The sequence below is a fragment of the Ascidia mentula genome, chromosome 6, assembly GCF_947561715.1.
Source record: "Ascidia mentula chromosome 6, kaAscMent1.1, whole genome shotgun sequence".
Lineage (NCBI taxonomy): Eukaryota > Metazoa > Chordata > Ascidiacea > Phlebobranchia > Ascidiidae > Ascidia > Ascidia mentula.
This window is the reverse complement of record NC_138571.1, coordinates 12449386-12469293: the sequence shown is the minus strand read 5'-3', so window position 1 is coordinate 12469293 and position 19908 is coordinate 12449386. Positions and strand designations below refer to the sequence as shown.

The 19908-nt window shown below is 37.4% G+C and overlaps 1 protein-coding gene and 1 long non-coding RNA gene across 8 annotated transcripts; one reads left to right on the top strand and one right to left on the bottom strand.

Annotated features, from left to right (window-relative positions):
- Positions 1-4071: 4071 nt before the first annotated feature.
- LOC145905467 (uncharacterized) lies at positions 4072-16207 on the bottom strand. Of its 7 annotated transcripts, none has more exons than XR_014402747.1 (9): positions 16047-16207; positions 15505-15606; positions 15262-15353; positions 14843-14985; positions 14230-14311; positions 13517-13619; positions 5727-7489; positions 5465-5632; positions 4072-4135 (listed from the first exon to the last, which is right to left on the bottom strand). It is a non-coding gene; the product is annotated as an uncharacterized LOC145905467 (long non-coding RNA). The 7 variants fall into 7 exon arrangements; XR_014402742.1 differs by lacking the exon at positions 4072-4135 and having other exon boundaries at positions 5435-5632; positions 5727-5886; positions 7441-7489; XR_014402746.1 differs by lacking the exon at positions 4072-4135 and having other exon boundaries at positions 5435-5632; positions 14843-15001; positions 15501-15606.
- On the top strand, positions 5310-18209 carry LOC145905466 (uncharacterized). Its single transcript, XM_082992675.1, has 10 exons — positions 5310-5440; positions 6456-6491; positions 6605-6701; positions 7362-7409; positions 14247-14279; positions 14860-14913; positions 15141-15200; positions 15276-15329; positions 16472-16526; positions 18115-18209. The coding sequence occupies exons 3-10, from the start codon at positions 6684-6686 to the stop codon at positions 18192-18194; spliced, it is 402 nt and encodes a 133-aa protein (XP_082848801.1). The 5' UTR covers positions 5310-5440; positions 6456-6491; positions 6605-6683; the 3' UTR covers positions 18195-18209.
- Positions 18210-19908: the final 1699 nt, after the last annotated feature.

Sequence of the window (19908 nt, the reverse complement as noted above, 5' to 3'; positions counted from 1 at the left end):
CGTTTCCGCGTACTTACTCATGTAAATCACATATCTGGCACATAACATCGCACAATTTAAAAAAAGTTTACTTGGCAAATCAGAATGAATTCCAAATAGTTTTTCTGCATCTGTTAAAATTAGATTTTGTCGTATTCTAGCTCTTAAATATGAAATGGCATCTTCCCAGTATACAATGACAATGGGGCACGAACAAAAAAGATGACACACAGTTTCCACCTGCTTCTTGCAAAAAACGCACATGTTTACTATCTATTTTCCCAAAAGAATGGAAATGCTTGTTGGTTGTAACAGCATTAAGATTTAATTTAATTTGGAAGCTTCTTAATTTGGTTTCTATGGTTGATTTGTATTTTTCGCATCAATTGTTAGATACCTCTCAAATCCGGAGTGATAGCACCACCTAGCGGAATGAATCATTAACGAGATCGTGCTTTTTCTGCACGTTTATTTACATTCTTTCGCTGTGGCAGTAATGCAAAACCGCTTTTAGGTGTTGTTTTTAACTTTTACGAGTTTTTCACAAAACAAATCAACTAGAATATTCTATAATACTACACTATATATAAAAGTACATTTGGTCGTAAATCGAAAATTTGGCCGTTTCCGAAACGTTCTGCTATAATGTACTAAATGCACTATATTTTAAGCCTATGTTCGTGCGTGGCAAGATATTTAAAGCAATTTGCAACTACGGAATGCTCGTTTTACAACAAAACATACTTTTTTGCGGCCAAACACAACAAACGCCTGCATTAGATTATCATTTATTGCTTTTGCATCAAACAATGTTTTTGGTACACCGGGATAATTTGCTTTCAAAACACACTATATGCAAGCAGTAACCATTGCTGTGAAATTATTTTTACGTTTTTGCACGTCGTTTCAGGCCAGACGACGGTTTTTCACGGAAACGTAACTTGGTTTTGGTCGAATTTGATCGTATAAAAAAAAATGTGGCCGTCAAGTGTTATAGGAACGCATCAAAAAATGTGTTCGTCTTAGCCCAAAACTAGTTTTAGTGAGTTACCTATTGGTGGGCTCGAAGTGGCGTTTATGGGGCGGCTAGTGTGGACTACTCTATACCTTTTTTGTTTTGATTTCATAAACAACTTGACACAATTGCCGACACAACACCCTTTGACCTTTTCTGAATGTGTATGACTACACGACTTCATGCTTTGGGGGTCGTGCTTATTTATAACATATGATTGTGTCTTGGATTTCAGGCTGAAGGTAAAATTAGACATAAGATCAGTACAAAGATTTATTCGTTACAGGTCGATTTTATGCGCAGGCAAAGTGTGTGCTATTACCGTGAAAAAGGGTACTTTATTGAGGTACCGGATACAAGGCGATTAACGAACTTACATGAGGTTTATTGAAGCAGTTAAACTGTACCGAGGCTAAAGCCTTTTGTCGTTTGTTTCAGTTCAAACACAAACGAATTTTATGAGAGTTCAACAACGGGAACGAATTTTTATCACATTACACAAGCCCAAGCAAAAAGATTGAGTGTATTTTAGCTGTACACAGCTTTCATACAGCGAAACAAACTTTAGTTGTCGATGACAGCAGTCGAATATTTTCGGTTAGGATTTAAAGATTTTAGTATGTGGTAAGTGTCAGTGAAATGTAAACAATGTGAAATGTAGCGTGGTAGTTTCAACGCCCAAATAATTGGCCATGGGACGTTCGTGTTTCGTGGAGTATCATATTAACACTATACTCGCCAATGGATAACAGCTGTTTTGCAGGAGACGAAAATCAAAGGTGCATCACCCCCCAAAAAATAAGCAAATCCAATTTCTGCGATAACACCTGAAATCCAAGTAAGTAAAAACATTAAGGCCATATGTTGAAATTGATGCAAATGATATCCGCACACCCTAAAACAGAAGCAGAAATGTCTACTAGGGATGTGCCAAATGGACAAAGATTCGGGTTCGTGCGAATCCGAATAAATAGAAACATTATTCGTGCGAACCCGAATATATTGGTAGACACTTAAACCACCTCACGGACGGGCGAAACGGGATTTCCCCGTTTCATACTTGGCTACTCAACATTAGTTTTCACGAAGACTTTGCAATATTATAACTCTAATATTTAGTTTGTTGATGCAAAAACGTTGTTACACACTAAGAGCATTTTGTTTTTTGGTAAATTTGCCTAAAGACCAATAATTTTGATATTTTAGGACGTGTGTGGCATTGCCGAAGCACTTGGTGAACGAAACAAACGTTTCGTTGATGGAATATGTTTTGCTTGCTTTTAAAATACCTCTATGCAATGCCTTGATAACTATTTTAGTTCAGGAAGAATGATATTCGTAATAAAGCCGTTATATCATGATTGACCAAATATAATGTTGAACAACACAAGACTTCCGTTCTTTTGTTTTCAAATGCGCTTCTGTTGGTGACGAAAACCCGTGCTACGAGCAGCGCCCAGAATTATAATGCGATCTTAGACCACCGGGATTTTGCTACAATCGCAACGGTATTTTCGTCCGGTTTTGTTCAATCGTGGTGATAGCAAAAACGACTGCGCCAGTTCTCGTGGCGTTATAAGCGGTGTGTTACCGTTATTGGTCATGCGAAAAAGACAAAAACTTTGGCGGTTTTATCACACAACCATATTATGCTTAAATAAATATTTGCACATGAATCTTGCGCAATATTCGGGTTCGTACGAATATGACATCTGTGCTCGTATTCAGCGAATATTAGCACAGATTTTTTTCTTTATAACTCTTTACTTTACTTTTTTGCAGTAAAGTAAAGAGTTATAAAGAAAAAGTATTTTCGTCTATTCTATTCATCCCAACTTCTAACAAAATATTATATTCCAGCAACGGCCACCAACGAACGCCCAATAAGAACATTTATCGCCATCTATTGAATATAGGCCCACTGAAAGTTCGGTTTGCGGAATTTCTCGCATTTATTCGGCCGAAACAAAAATTTTGCAATTATTTGGTATCGGCAAAATATTTCTGCAAATTTCAGCCGAAACCAAAACTTTTTTACTGAATGAATTGCCAAAGAGATGGATACTAAAATTATTTTTGTTAATCCGGCCGAATGTTTTCAAAAATTTAACGGTTCGAAACAAATTTGAAATTTTCGAAACGAATTTTGGAAACAAAATTTGTTTCCGTATTGTGTCCACTTGGTTGGGGTAGAGGGTTATAAATGACATCGATGCCGGTCCGTGTGTCAGAGACGGTAATATGCGGTGTTACGTCATAATACACGGGTTAAAATACACCACTATTGGTTTAAGAGGGATTTTTAATGACACACTCCATACATGCATATAAAAATAACCAACATTTCACGCTACTGCTAGGGGGGACGGGGTACTGTGTGCTGGATCTAATGGGGTTATATTCTTATGCAAATTACGCCATGCAAACAATTTTAACTTTCAGAAATATATATTTCTTAATGTAAGGTACATTGATCATTCCGCATTAAGTGCAAATTATTAATAACGCTAACAAACGTCAAAAAATCATAAGTATCGTTGTTATGACTGTATTACGCGCGCACTACGCAAGAGGCATATTACGTCACAATAACATTGTTAGGTCCATTTCAACTTGCGGTACCAACTTACAGCGGTTTTCTGTGAGGACCATAGTACTTAAATTATAAAAGGATCACAGGTGGATTCCTGAATATTACATTTGCTTTTGTGGTGAGATTGATCAACCAAGTACCACACAAAACGAGTATCCTTCACGTTTATTCAAAGCCGTTTCATTTGACACATTGCAAACATGCTGTTCAAAGAGATTTAATTCAACACAACTAGATCTATCAAAGTTTGTAAACAACAGAACATTGAATTTCAGTAATGCATACTGAAAACTCAATGGGATTGCGTGAAAACGGGCGCTAATACGATGCTTCCGGGTTGGCCGGTTTCGAATAGCTTGCTCCTTATCAACACAAAAATTAAACTACAAAAAACATGTTCACAGTACACTTACACCATAGCAATACAAAACTGCACAGCGAATTTCAGCATTATGCACAGTAAAATATACAGGACATTCAATAACGTTGTTCAAAAATCGGCGACAATACGATAGGTGCGGTTAGACCGGTTTTAAATGGCTTGATCCCTGTTAACATAAAATGAATTTAAAAGCTAAGGCTACAACATTCATCTTCACATTACACTTACAGCATGCCAATACAAAACTACACAGCGAATTTCAGCGGTATACACCTAAAAATATGCAAGATATTCGATTATTTTGCGTGAAAAGGGCGCTAATACGCTGCGTTCGGTTAGACCCGTTTCATATAGCTTGATCCCTTTTAACACAAGAAGTACATAAGCTACTACATTTATATTTGCAGTAGACTTAAAGTCTATCAATGTAAAGCAGCACAGCGAATTTCAGACATGTGCATTGTAAAATATGTAAGATATTCAATGATTGTGCATGAAAACAAGCATTTATTCGCGTTTCAAATAGCTTGACACCTGCAACTCAAAAAGTACTTAAGCTACAACATTTAACTTTACAGTACAATTAAAAAATATCAATGTAAAATAGCACAGCGAATTTCAGCGGTATACACCTAAAAATATGCAAGATATTCGATTATTTTGCGTGAAAAAGGCGCTAATACGCTGCGTTTTGGAAACAAATTTCGTTTCCAAGTTGCCGTTTAACGTCTGGGAATGCGTTTCGAAACAAAATTCGTTTCCAAAACTCCTTCAAGGTAGATTTTGACGTCACAACACAAAATCTGATAATTGTGACCTCCATGTTTCCATCTAGTGGTTTTAATTTTTTGAAACAATATTTGTTCTCAAATTAGTTTCCAAATTTGTTTCAAGTCGTAACCAAAAATTGTGAAATTTTGTTTCCGAAACAAATTTCGTCATTTCGGTTTTTTTTTCTTATGGAAAAATATATAGGCCGCCGTACCCGAAAGAAAAAATTTCCGTTTCGGTGCATCCCCAAAATTACGGTAGTTCTACATGTTTCTTTTGCGATACTCAGCTGCAAACATGGCTATGCTTAACCAGAAGGTAATATGCATCATTTTATAATATAATCTGCCTGTTTGCTTTGATTAGTTTTTTGTTCATACATAAGGCGCGCCGGGCTATAGAGCGCAACGTATTTTACCGTAGTTTATTGTGTAAGACGGTGGTTTATATAATAATAGTATCGGTACTGGTTTTGAGTGTAGGCAATAAAGCACTACTTGATCCATACATTAGGCGCACCGGCTTATAAGGCGCACGATCAATTTATGAGGAAAAATAAGGATTTAAATTGCGCCTTATGGTCCGTAAAATACGGTACTCTGAAGTATGAGGAAATCCGTGATTTGTGTTCTTACCTGTATTTGTTTTGTAGTTTTTTTTTTCATTTGAGAAAGAAGAGAAATTCCAACTCAAAATTACAGTAAGTCAATAAAACATAACTTACCAAAAAAGTTTGGTTTAGCATTAGAACAGGGGTTCACAACCGGGGAACGAGATTGAACATATCTTAAAATGGGGGGTACGAAAAATGCTCTGACCTGACAAAGGGGTACGAGCAGCAAAAAAGGTTGGGAACCCCTGCATTAGAAGGTCCTTGGCGTTTCCGTCATATCTGGCAATTTAAATCAAATTATTGCATTTAATATAAATACGTTTTGCTTAAGGAAAAGATTTCATATCAAATCACCATTGGTCCAAACTCTCACCTTATCAATTTGATGAACTGACATAGTCACAAAGCCTAATGGACCAGTGGTTCAAAATTCATGAAAATTCATTCAAGTTTCCGTTTTGGGGTGAAGTTGGGGTATTCCTTTATTTTTCCTCTTCACACATAGATGTCTCAAAAATAAACATAAAAATTTCCTGCAAAAACACTTGCATTAATATTTTTGGAGCAAATTGAGATAAACAATGGCTGTAAAAAATGTATGTTCCATAAAATTTTATCACCATTAGCAAAATGAAAAATTTGCAGAATAAATTTGTGATAAAATTAATTGCGTCCTCATCGGAATCAAGTCAGCTTTTGTTCATTATCGTTGTGTCATAATTTAAGAAATGGGAATGCATAAAACTAATACATCTTTGTTGAGGCAAGTCTGGTGTAAAAAAATAATAAATTATGTACATACAGAAGGCAAGAAAGATTTGTTGTTTGGAATAAGTACTGCCCTAGTTGATGCCACAACTAGTTTGTAAGTAATGTCACATTCTCTGAATCAAAAAGAAGGTTTTAAGCCCAACATTCCTTGTACATGACCAAAACAAAAGTTTTCTTGGATCAATATTCGCGATACATTAGCTGTGATCGCCCAGCAAGGACCTGCACAGTGGGGCGATCCTGCCTATCATGTTATTGTATTAAATATTACTGCACAATACCCAGACATACATAATTTACAAAATTTGCTACCTTTTTGTTTACTGAACAGGCTCCTCAATTGGGACCAGGCGGAAGTACTTCTTGGGTAAGTTTACCTAATTTTAGCCTATCATATGGCAAGCTGGTCCATTTCAGCCGAAACCGGAACTTTTTTACTGTATGCATTGCCAAAGAGATGGCTACTAAAATTATATTTAGTTTATCCGGCGGAATAAAAAATTGCTGTTTCGGTGCATCAACAAACATATGACGACGAAATAACAGAGGCTTTTTCAAAATGCAGCATTTTTTGCAAGTAATTATAATATATACGCAAATGATTTCGCTACATTGTTATAAGAAGTGATTCAATCGTTGTGGATATTTCTTTTGCAAAACTTGACAATTGCCTGTGTTTAGAATACAGGTTATATTAATGCAAATTATAATAATTAGGGATGCACCGAAAGCTCGGTTTGCCGAATTTGTTCGGCCGAAACCAAGGTTTTTATAATTATTCGGTTTCGACTGAATATTTTCGCAAAATTCGGCCGAAACCGAAACTTTTCTGCTGCATGCAACACTGGTACGCAAAGTTTAGTATAGCTTAGAATCATAGTTCAAACTGTACTAGTGTGTTTTATTTGTTAATTGTCATTGAAATCAACTTTAAGCACTTAGTAGTGCCAATAAAAGGTTGTATGATAGGATCAGATGCATTTCAGCACATGTTTTGTATAAATTTATCGCCATTTTGAAGAGATGGATAACAAAATTAGTTTCGGTTTATTCGGCCGAATTTTTTCGGCAACTTTTGCAGAATATTCGGTTTCGGCCGAATAAAAAAAAATGCTGTTTCGGTGCATCACTAATAATAATCTGTCCAACTTCAATAATTATTAAAATATGATATGCCTGGTAACAACAGCAACATATTAATGCAGATATACAACCACTACCTGTATTTGTTTTGCAGGGTATTTTTACATGGGAGAAAAAAGAAGACGTCAAACTCAAAATTCTAGTAAGTCAACAAAACTGAAAACATGACTTACCAAAAAAGTTTGGTTTAGCATTTGAAGGTCCTTGGCGTTTCCATCATATCTGGTAATTAAAATCAAATTATTGCATTAAACATAAATAATCTTACTTGATGATTTTATGTCAAATCACCATTGGCCCAATTTCTCACCTCATCAATTTGATGAACTGTTTTTAAGCAATAAAATTATCACAAAGTTAAAGTCTAGAACAGGGGTTCTTAAACTGGTGGGCGCGACCCCCTAGGGGGGAGTGGAAGGTTCACAAGGGGGGTGCCAAAATTTTAAATTCTGGGACGCAATAATGGCGTTACTGTGACGCATAAATGACCACTACATCGACGACAGTAGCTGTGGCTTACTGGTTTTTTGGCTAGTTTCTTTTTTGTCATCTACGGCCGACGCTGATTATTTAACAGTTGATAACATGAATGTTAAAAAAAGGAAGTACAGTGCAGAGTATTTGCAGTTTGAGTTTACTGATGCTACGTCTAAAGGTCTAGTTGTACCAGAATGTGTAATATGCTTCGAAAAACTTAGCAACGCCGCTCTGAGGCCAAGTCGCTTGCAACGCCATCTTGATACAAAACGTTCCAGCTTGAAACAAAAACCATTAGTATATTTTCAAACCAAAAAAGATTCTTTTAAAAAAATGAAAATTGTGGGAGAGGAAAGCTTTTGTCAAACGTCATCTGCTGAGGTAGAAGAAGCCTCATTTGAAATAGCGTACATGATTGCCAAAGCAAAGAAACCCCACAATATTGGCGAAGCTTTGATCAAACCATGCATGCTAAAAGCAGCCAGTCTTGTGCTGGGAGAGACAAGCAGTTCTCTCTCTCTCAGTTGTCCCAACTACTGGTGCATGTCCGCTTCATCGGAACGACTTCAATTGTGGAGTAAATGTTGTTTTGCACACTCCTTGTAACAACTACCAAAGCAGAAGATGTGTTCGAAGCTGTTGCTTGTTACTTTGACAACAACTCTTTGCGATGGAAAAACCTTGTAGGTGTATGCACTGATGGTGCCCCTGCAATGCTTGGTTGTCGAAGTGGATTTATTACAAGGATGAAGGAAAAAAGTCCAAACGCAGTCGGCACTCACTGCATAATCCACCGGGAAGCTCTGACATCCAAGACTTTACCAACTGCATTAAAGAATAGCAACCGCATTAATCACATCGATATCATACGTGGTTTTATAGACTGGGACTGTGGCTTCGTCGAGTTCGACATGGGAACGTGGCTTCATTTGCAAACCTAGATGCAGCCCTCGATAAAAACTATGCTGACCTGGAGGGTGAGCTTAAGAACGAAATGGAAGCGCATCTTCGCCAGCACTGAATTGCCAGATTGAAAGGTGACTAGAAATCCTTTTTGTCTCAATGAACACCTTCTTTCGGAAGATTTGCAGGAACAATTCTTGGAATTAAAGTTTAACTCGACCGCAAAAGACGGCTTCGAAGCCATGCCTCTCACTGATTTCTGGGTGAAATACGTGCAGTTGTACAGATAAGTTGGCAGCGTGGCATTGCACACTCTACTTCCATTTTCTACAACTCATTTGTGTGAAATTGGCTTTTCTGCACTTGTAAGTGTGAAGACAAAAGCAACTAACTCGACTGTGCAGCTGATTTGCGATGTGCATTGTCATCCACAAAGCCACGCATTAAACACCTGATTACAAAGAAGCAATCCCATCCCTCCCATTGACGAGTGATAATAAAAATGGATAGCTCAAGATTTTGAATTGTGTATTTATCAAGTTGTGGGGGGTCGCAGGATTTGACAAATAGTATTAGGGGCAGTGGCGGATCGAGAAAAAATATGAGGGGGATGTTCGAGTTTGGTCATGCCAATTTCGCGTTCGGCTTAGGCAAAATCTGCCAAAAATCGCGTTTGGTTTAGGCTAAAATAGGTATCATCAGGTGCACAGTGTTTTCCTCTTCGTGGCCACCGTGACGTCGGACGTTTTAGATATTCTGGACGCTTCCAGTAACAGCTGCTTCTTCTGAATGGTCATTTACCAATCTTCGCAGAATAAAGACATATCTGCGAAGTAGGATGGGGCAGGAACGTTTAAGTGGCCTTGCACTTATCGATATACACCAGGAAATCGATATTTGTGCGGTCGTGGATAAATATATACAAAAAAATCAGCGAAAATTAAAATAGTTGTTTCAAGCCATTTTTCATGTAATTTATGTTGATTTCTTTTCGTTGTGATCAGGGCTTCGATTTTTTTCTGCGTGTCGAACATCTTGAGAAAAATTTTCAAGCGTGTCAACAATGTTGGTTTGACGTTAAAGCAAGTGCTGGTTGTTTTTTGCATGGATTTTGTCCAAAAATTGCGGTTGCATTTATTAAGCCATCTAAACACACAAATTTATTTTGGGTGGGGATAATAAACTATGATGCCATTAAGTTTCCAACACTACGTAACTGTTCAGTTAAATGCGATTGTTTAATAGTGACTCAAAATGCAAATTTCTTTTCAAATAATTGTCTGCGGTTTAAAATTAAATGACTTGTACTGGCACCAACGTCTTCGAACCGCTTTTACCACCAGCATGTACGGCAAAAAAATACATGTAAATAGGATTATCGTTGCCTTCCAATCTTTAAAAAAAGAATACCAGTAAGATCGATGTGAATGTTGCAAGATTGGCGTAACCGATATGTTAAACATAATTAAGTTATCATAGTAATTCAATTTATGGACATTTGTAGATAACAATAGCGTTTTTCTGTTCATAGTGCTGCATACCGATAACTTAACAATTATTCACGCCGTCTGTGTCGAACAGTGGCGTCGCATGTCAAACACTTAGAATGACGAAAAAGGCATAAATCGACACCCTGGTTGTGATAATAAACAACATAACTTTTGTAGTTGTTGTATTGAAAATGCTGCAGAAATAATTTTTTTAAAAACGGTTTTCGTGTATCAACGGTACGGCAAATAATTGTCTCGAAAGCGGCCATCGCCGCGTTCGGCAGGCACGACTGATTAACAAAGAAATTGCTGAGACGAACACTGGCCCGAAGTGTTCGCTCCTGCTTTGCGTAAAACTAACCGTAGATTTAACAATATGGCACAATGCTGAGGGGGGTGTTCTGACACCCAAACACCCCACCCCCCCTAGATCCGCCACTGGTTAGGGGGGCGCGAACAAAAATGTTTAAGAACCGCTGGTCTAGAACATCTAGTTATTTTATCATCCAACAGCTGCTATGCAAATTTCATCAAATTTGAAAAGGGGCGGGTCAGAAACGTGAGTCATTGGTGATCTCATGAGGCCGAACATCTATTGCAGGGGTTCTTAAACTGGGGGGCGTGGAAGGTTCATAAGGGGGGCGCCAAAGTTTTTAGAACACGTTTGAAGCTATTAAGTATTTCTGTGTACAGAAACCGTTAAATTGTAGCAAACATTACGCCGTTTGTCGACTTAATGAGATTGCAAGAGTTTCGACTCTTAATATCAAATTTTCTGTGACGCAATAATGCCGTTACTGTGACGCATAAATGGCCATTATATCGACAACAGTAGTATTGGCTTACTGGCTTTTTGTCTAGTTGTTTCTTGTTTGTCATCTACGGTCATCTGATTATTTAACAGTTGAAAACATGAATGTTAAAAAAAGGAAGTACAGTGCAGAGTATTTGCAGTTTATGTTTACTGATGCTACGTCTAAAGGTCTGGTTGTACCACAATGTGTAATATGCTTCGAAAAACTTAGCAACGGCGCTCTGAGGCCAAGTCGGTTGCAACGCCATCCTGATACAAAACATTCCAGCTTGAAACAAAAACCATTGGTATATTTTCAAACTAAAAACATTCTTTTAAGAAAATGAAAATTGTGGGAGAGGAAAGCTTTTGTCAAACGTCATCTGCTGAGGTAGTAGAAGCCTCATTTGAAATAGCGTACATGATTGCCAAAGCAAAGAAACCCCACAATATTGGCGAAGCTTTGATCAAAGCAGCCAGTCTTGTGCTGGGAGAGACAAGCAGCAAGAAGCTGGAAAAGATTTCACTATCAGATTCAACTATTAAAACACGCATCGATGATATCGTCAAAGATATCGAATTTCAAGGTCCAACGTGATGAGACCACTGATGTTGCTCAGTTGTCCGAACTACTGGTGCATGTCCGCTTCATCGGAACCACTTCAATTGAGGAGGAAATGTTGTTTTGCAAACCTCTTGAAACAACTACCAAAGCAGAAGATGTGTTCGAAGCTGTTGCTTGTTACCTTGACAACAACTCTTTGCGATGGAAAAACCTTGTAGGTGTATGCACTGATGGTGCCCCTGCAATGCTTGGTTGTCGAAGTGGATTTATTACAAATCGGCACTCACTGCGTAATCCACCGGGAAGCTCTGGCATCCAAGATTTTACCATCTGCATTAAACCATAGGCTGGCAATTGTCATAAAATTATTCAACTATGTCAAGGCAAGCGCTGTCAACAGGAGGTTGTTTGCCAAGTTGTGCAAGGAGATGGATTCGGATCACAAGACTCTGTTGTTTCATACGGCTGTTCGTTGGTTGTCAAAGGGAAATATGTTGGCTCGTGTTTATGAGATAAGAAAAGAAGTGAAGTTATTTCTCGAAGATCACAAGAAACATGATCTATTGCACTCTTTCACCTCAGACGGCTTTCAACTGTCATTGGCATACCTCGTTGACATTTTTGAAGCCCTCAATACACTGAATCGTCACTTGCAAGGAAAGAATAGCAACCGCATTAATCACACCGATATCATACGTGGTTTTATAGCGAAACTGGGACTGTGGCTTCGTCGAGTTCAACGTGGGAACGCGGCTTCATTTACAAACCTAGATGCAGCCCTCGATAAAAACGATGCTGACCTGGAGGGCGAGCTTTAGAACAAAATGGAAGCGCATCTTCAACTTTTGATTGTTGAATTTGAACGGTATTTCCCAGAACTCGCCAGCACTGAATTGCCAGATTGGAAGGTGACTAGAAATCCTTTTCGTCTCAATGAAGACCTTCTTTCGGATGATTTGCAGGAACAATTCTTGGAATTGAAGTTTAACTCGACCGCAAAAGACGACTTCGAAGCCATGCCTCTCACAGATTTCTGGGTGAAATATGTGCAGTTGTACAGATAAGTTGGCAGCGTGGCATTGAGCACTCTACTTCCATTTTCTACAACTCATTTATGTGAAAGTGGCTTTTCTGCACTTGTAAGTGTAAAGACAAAAGCACGCAACAAACTCAACTATGCAGCCGATCCGCGATGTGCATTGTCGTCCACAAAGCCATGCATTAAACACCTGGTTTCAAAAAAGCAATCCCGTCCCTCACATTGACGAGTGTTAATAAAAATAAATAGCTCAAGAGTTGATTTTGAATTGAGTATTTTTCGAGTTGTGGGGGGAGGGTCGCAGGATTTGACAAATAGTGTTAGGGGGGCGCGAGCAAAAAAGTATAAGAACCGCTGATCTATTGTAACAGAAGAGGAAACAATTTTCAGAATGTGGAGTAAAGTGGAGTGCTGGAAATATATGAATTAGGTTTGTTTTCTGTGTACCTTTAGAAAGCAAAATATGAATCCGGTACTAAATAAATTGCAATGCACTAAAAAGTAACCCAACAGCCACATTTGATGCCAAGAAAATAATAGCATAACATTAAAAATCAATTCTCTGCATCAAAAGAAGGATTTTTTGCACTTTGTCTTTGTTCAATTCCCTTTTAAACAACATCATCAAAATCAGCCCATTAGTTTTTGCAAAACAGAGGTTTACAAAAAGAAGACCCCAATTTTGCCCCAAAACGAAATTTTTTGGGAAGTGAACTCTTAAACCACTGGTCCGATTGGGCCTTAATTAGGAATTTGTGACTGTGCCACAGTACTTGACAAATGTGCCACATTACTTTAAAGTTAAAGAGGAAAGGGTTTAGAATGTCATTTTTGTAAGTGATTTAACATCGCCCCATAGATATTTTTGAGTCTGGTGGTATTAGGAGCTTGTGGAGCTAACAGCTAGTATGAAAGGTCCCTCGTGATTTTCCAAAGTTGTATTCAACTGGAGAATATGAAAATATGAAAGAATTTGACTTACCAACTATGCTTCTTTTATGATGCTGAGAACAATCAAGTTTTTAGATTTGCTCGGCCACTTTTTCTCTTCACACATAGATGTCTCAAAAACACATAAAAATTTCCTGCAAAAACACTTGCATTCATATTTTTGGAGCAAATTGAGATAAACAATGGCTGTAAAAAATGTATGTTCCATAAAATTTTATCACCATTAGCAAAATGAAAAATTTGCAGAATAAATTTGTGATAAAATTAATTGCGTCCTCATCGGAATCAAGTCAGCTTTTGTTCATTATCGTTGTGTCATAATTTAAGAAATTGGAATGCATAAAACTAATACATCTTTGTTGAGGCAAGTCTGGTGTAAAAAAATAATAAATTATGTACATACAGAAGGCAAGAAAGATTTATTGTTTGGAATAAGTACTGCCCTAGTTGATGCCACAACTAGTTTGTAAGTAATGTCACATTCTCTGAATCAAAAAGAAGATTTAAGTCCAACATTCCTTGTACATGACCAAAACAAAAGTTTTCTTGGATCAATATTCAGTTTTATATATTCCAAAAATTTTAACCTGATATGTTTTAGCTATAAGATTGGCCTAAATGTTAAATAGCTGATAACCTCCAGGTCAGGCATCATACAATGTCAAATTTGGGCTCATAACAAACTAACTCAAACAACTATTTGTCAACAATACCCAGACATACATAATTTACAAAATTTGATACCTTTTTGTTTATTTCAGGCTCCTCAACTGGGACCAGGCGGACAGACTTGGGTAAGTGCACCTAATTTCCAATGTGACTTCCACTGCAAAGTAAATTTGAACCTAAAATGAACCATGTTAAAAACATTGCAAGCCCATAATGTTTAAGTGTAGGTAGTTGGTCCAAAGTGTAGGTAGTTGGTGACACAAAACTATCTCGGAATTCTGGTACATGTGACATACATTAATATGGGGCTTTAACGATGAACAGAGATTGGAGTATTTTAAAAACTGAAAAATATCCATTTAGCCTATCACATGGCAAGCTGGTCTTTCAGCTGTTGCAGTGCAAAAAGAATTTATCAAACTATTAAAGTAAATTTATCTAAAACAAGGTCAACATTTTTTGTGTGCATCATTACAACATTTCGTAAGTGACAAGTGTGGTTATCATTCAAAGAAGTTGGAACCCAACTGATTAACCACAACACAAAACTTTTGTTAAAAAATTACGTGCACTCAAATGTTAATATGCCACCCAATTTGTTGTCAAGTGGCGATGTTTTCTGATATTGACTCCGACTATCTTACTTTTTTGAAAGACATATTTAACAAAGATTAGAACACTTTTGTACCTGTTGTTTTATTTCAGAAACAAGAAACCAGGTGTCTGGATGGGTATGACACCAATGGACCCATTTTCCAGGTAGGTTCACTCATGTGTTTTAAACAAAATGTTTAAAATCCTTAAAAAGTGCAGATCCTCATTCCACAAGCTCTATGTATATACTGTACTAACAAACATGTAAAATGACTAAATTTATGTATATTTGTTATATGCCATGCCACATTATCTCTGTTGGTAAAATATTTGTGTAAATGATTTCAAAAATGCAATTACAATAGGTTTAATCACATACTATTCCATTTTAGAACCAGTTTTCCTATTATATTGAAAAATACGAGGAAGATGGAAACGGACAACTATTCAAGGTAAGCACATGTGATCCATACTTTTCTGATTTTAAGATTTACAATAGGTTTAACAAGGTACCTTTTTCATTTTAGATTCTTGTTGAAATCATCATAAAATATAACTTTTCACCAGGTCTCCACTTTTGGGTAAGCTGAATTCTAGCTTAAAATCTGCCCCATCAAAAAAAATCAGAAGTTTGTTTTACAATCCAGTCTATAAGATGGTAGACATTAGCACATATTGTAGCAGTTAAGCATTACACAATCATGACATTACCACATGTATATACAGCATTTTTAACAATATTATTCACTCACATACTTTTTGTGGCAGCATGTATATCTCAGGCTTGCAGGTCAACTCATGAATTATATACAAACTTTAGAGCTCTTCGAACACTTTGGTCAAAAACTTACAGATAATCTGTGCAAAAAAAATTGGCTAATGCAATAACGTATGAAAAATGTTGCAGTCTTCCACAGAATCAACAATCACCAAGAAAAATTCTTCCGTGCAAATAACAAAATTTTCAATTTGGTATTCATAATGCCATAAGAAAAGAAGTATGTGAGAGACCATTTTACTGAAAAATCCTGATCTTGTGGTAACACCACGATTCTGTAATATGCTACTTTAAAAGAGTTACAACCTACTATCGAAATTATAGACTGCAAGACTTAACGTGAACTCATTTGAAAATAGTTACTAGGAAAAACAGTTTCCAGTTCTGCATACAAAGTTTTGTATATGTCAACACAGAAAACGCTATGGATTAATTTCAAATGCGTTCGCGTCAGTAAAGGTTTTCTTTTTAACTTTTTTATTAACAACAAAAGTAGAACAAAACAAACTTTGTTACTTACCAGCAAAGTTGTTAAATCTCGCCACACTTCTCAGGACTGCAACAACAAAAAATCACATTTTTGTCAAGTCGCGGTATCTCGGAGCAGTCAATATGTTTTATATGTGGCCTAGCTATAGGTAGGCAGCTCTTTACAAAATGGCCGCTACAATTTCGTAGAAAATAACTGTTAACAAATAAAAGCATCGCAATTGTCACTTTCAGTTTAGCTACAACAATATATAAGGAAAGGGGGCACTTTAAATTAACGCTTAAATGTTAAACCTTTGTCAAAACAACCTTACGATGACCAGAAAAACGCACACCACGTTCTCTTTCCAGTATGATTATTAGCTTGTTTTCTCTCCAGTAGGTGGATTAGGCGGTTTAAATTTTTATTGTCGGGATGCTGTTTGCTTTTTGTTTCTAACTTTTTCATATTTGCAGAATGGCAGTGGATACTGGTTTAAAATTGACGTTGCATACGATTTGGATAACAATGGTAAGCAAAAGTAACCAGAAAAGTTTCTGTATGTTGCATTCATTCACTATTCTGAAAAATTTTTTGGCACGCTTCCTCATTTAAATTTTGGCTAGTGTTTTTTCGTGAAACCATTGTTAACGCATATAGGTACTGCTATTTTTGCTGCTAGGCATATTAATTGATAAGAATTGTTCTTCTGGCATTTAAGTTTTTAAAGTTTTATTCGAAACCAACGTTTCGTCTGCCATCCGGCGAGATTTAAAACAGGTACATATGGCAAAACAATCGTACCGGTAGTTGGCGCTGTTCCTTGTGACTTGACTGTGGGCTTTCTTCTTAACATCCATGAGGGATACAAATTCTTCCGCAATGCATTCTTGATGAACTTTACTTCCTTTTCACGGTCTTCTTCTCTGGAAACCAGAGCCTCGGCTTTATCCATCAGAGACCGCACTACCGCTGTCTTGTGCTGTATCGTATGTGCCGACTTAAACGACAAGTACCGATTGGTGTGTGTCGGCTTGCGATACACACGAGTGCTAATCAACCCATTCTCATCACGGATAACCTCTGTATCTTGGTCATGGATTTTAAGAAGAAAGCCCACAGTAAAGTCACAAGGAACAGCGCCACTACCGGTACGATCGTTTTGCCATATGTACCTGTTTTCACAGACACGCTAAGGCGTATGATGTTGGACTATGGTATTGCGGTCTACACAAAGCCACAAAGATCACTAGGCAGGATGGTGTCACACCCGATCGAGAAGGTTACGCCCCGCTACACACCTGGTTCACGTGACGATGCAAGCGGTGCCAATGTTATCTATTCCTTTTTCCTTGTGTTTTTCTTGAGTTTTTCCTGCGTTTTTAGTGTTTTATGCGCGCGATGCTTCACTGTTGACATAACCCTGAAGAAGTCTCGCCGGATGGCAGACGAAACGTTGGTTTCGAATAAAACTTTAGAAACTTAAATGCCAGAAGAACATTTCTTATCCATTGTGAAAGCGTTGATGCCAAAACATTGTGCTTTTTAATTAGTCGTTGAAAATTTGACAAAAGCTTTACTTGTGTGCAAAATATTTGGAGTTAATAACTTTGAAGATGAAAGCCAAAGCTAAAATGCTGTTATACATTAGAAATAGTAAACGTTTCGAACACTAACTGCGTTCATCATCAGTACTACAATGAGTGCGTGCAAGAAAAGCGTCAGGGTAATAAAGGACTAAGCAGGCAGAAGGGAAACAGCAGCAGCACCAACACGCAACAAGCCAGAGGCATGTCGCGTGACAACATGGGAGCACAGCAGCGACGTCATCATTAGCGATTTGTCAGGCCGCTGTACGGACCTAGATGTTGAATAGGTAACTAGGTCCGTACAGCGGCCTGACAAATCGCTAATGATGACGTCGCTGCTGTGCTCCCATGTTGTCACGCGACATGCCTCTGGCTTGTTGCGTGTTGGTGCTGCTGCTGTTTCCCTTCTGCCTGCTTAGTCCTTTATTACCCTGACGCTTTTCTTGCACGCACTCATTGTAGTACTGATGATGAACGCAGTTAGTGTTCGAAACGTTTACTATTTCTAATGCTTTACTTGTGTGTTGCAGATATAGCGTGGAACTTCGGAAATCGACTTGCTCAATGTAGTGTGGTCATACAAAAAGACCAATTAATGGACACACAATAAAATTGTCCCAATCTTCTATTTCTCGTTTTTTGGCAAAAGAAGTTGTGCATTAAACGGCAGTTGTCAAACAGTTAGTCTAAGGGACTTCAAACGCCTTTCTGCTTTTACTATACAGAAGACTGGGGTTATAGTTTGGTATCGCAAATTGTTTGCAGTCATTAAAAGCGCGTATGAAATGCTCTCATGCAGTGCTTTTCAAGCCTTTAAAAGACTATCCGCACTTTTCTGTGGCACGAAAGTTTCATCCGCACAGTGCGGCCAAACGCATGAAATATTTGTTTTTGAAACCCACAACTAATACAAACCTCCAGGAAATTTAAATGATTGGAAACCTATCGACGACTAAAGGGGAAGGATATTAGCGTTGCTCAGTGAAGCGATTGTACGTAACCACATTTAAAAAATTCTTGGACTAAAACGGCGATTCATCGCGCGATTGTCATCCGCCCTTATCCTTACCCATGTTATCCATCCGCACGACAAATTTTCATATCTGCACCAGTGCGGATGGTCCCACAGGTTGAAAAGCACTGCTCTAATGTAATATATGGGGTGAAATATTGAACAAGATCACGCCACACATTAATAAGTTCTATAACTCTTAGGGTTACAACATATGATGCGCCCACATACCGATTTACCGATTTGCATCAGTCACCTTTTTGAATGCTTTTAGGGCCTTTATTGTTCATGCGTAGGTGATAACTTTTTGGGGACCCATTGCAGGCGGGAAGTATCTATGAAACAAACGCTTTTTTGTCACATTCAAGCATATCGAAATTATTTACTGTTTTGAATAGACGACGCGCGATAATGTTACAGCATGACGCAATACAAATCATAGCCTACTATAAATTTTGGAATTTCCAAAATAAATGGTTTACTTTTTTTATTGGGCAATATATTTACTACTGAACGAACTTCTATGTTTTAAATGTGCTCTATTAAAATAACAGTATAAACCAGCCAATATAGAGCGATATTAATAAAAATGGTAAAAAATGGATTTAAAAACAAAATTCCCGGATATATTATTCTGTGGCTGATGCCAGCGGAAAAGGTAGCGAAAATTATTCGCAGGCAGTTAATAAGAAAGCGGACACTGCGAGCAATTGTTTATATCTGCGATCAAAGATATGTTGCACAATAAATTTTGTTCACTGTTTGAAACGTGTCAACTACTCTGTTGAAAAAATAATTGTCGCGGCCAAAAAACTATGAGATAATATTGACATAATATTGACATTACCTGCACCAACTGAGAAAATACCTTCGGAATTGTGATGAGATTCAGAAGTTAATAACTTGGTTCCTTTCAACCACATTTTGCAGTTTTGTTAGTTGGCAAAATATGTTTCTGTATGCTTGCATTTGTTACATATTTTTTGTGTTATTGCCCGTTTTAAAGTGCTGTTTATTTCACATAAAAATTTAACACTTTTTTTATTGAAAATTCAACGACCATGCGTACAACTTGATTTGTAAGATTAGCAGGGACAGTATTGGAATGTTGGCATAAAATAGTTTTAAAGATATTGGCAGAATGTGTTTGTTATAACGATGAACTTGCATAGCATATTGCCACACAAATTTAATCTTAACTCAAACTAAAAACTACAACTTTAGCACGACGTGTAACAATCTTCCTCACCAACAATATCCATTTACTTGGTTCAGAGCCGCAAAAATGCGCATTCAGCATGTGGTTGGCGAT

Bases quoted from the DNA above. Each gene is read 5' to 3' on its own strand.
- LOC145905466 (XM_082992675.1), top strand. The intron at 7,410-14,246 runs GTAAGTCAACAA...TGTTTATTTCAG, and splicing joins ACGTCAAACTCAAAATTCTA to GCTCCTCAACTGGGACCAGG. The intron at 14,914-15,140 runs GTAGGTTCACTC...ATTCCATTTTAG, and splicing joins CCAATGGACCCATTTTCCAG to AACCAGTTTTCCTATTATAT.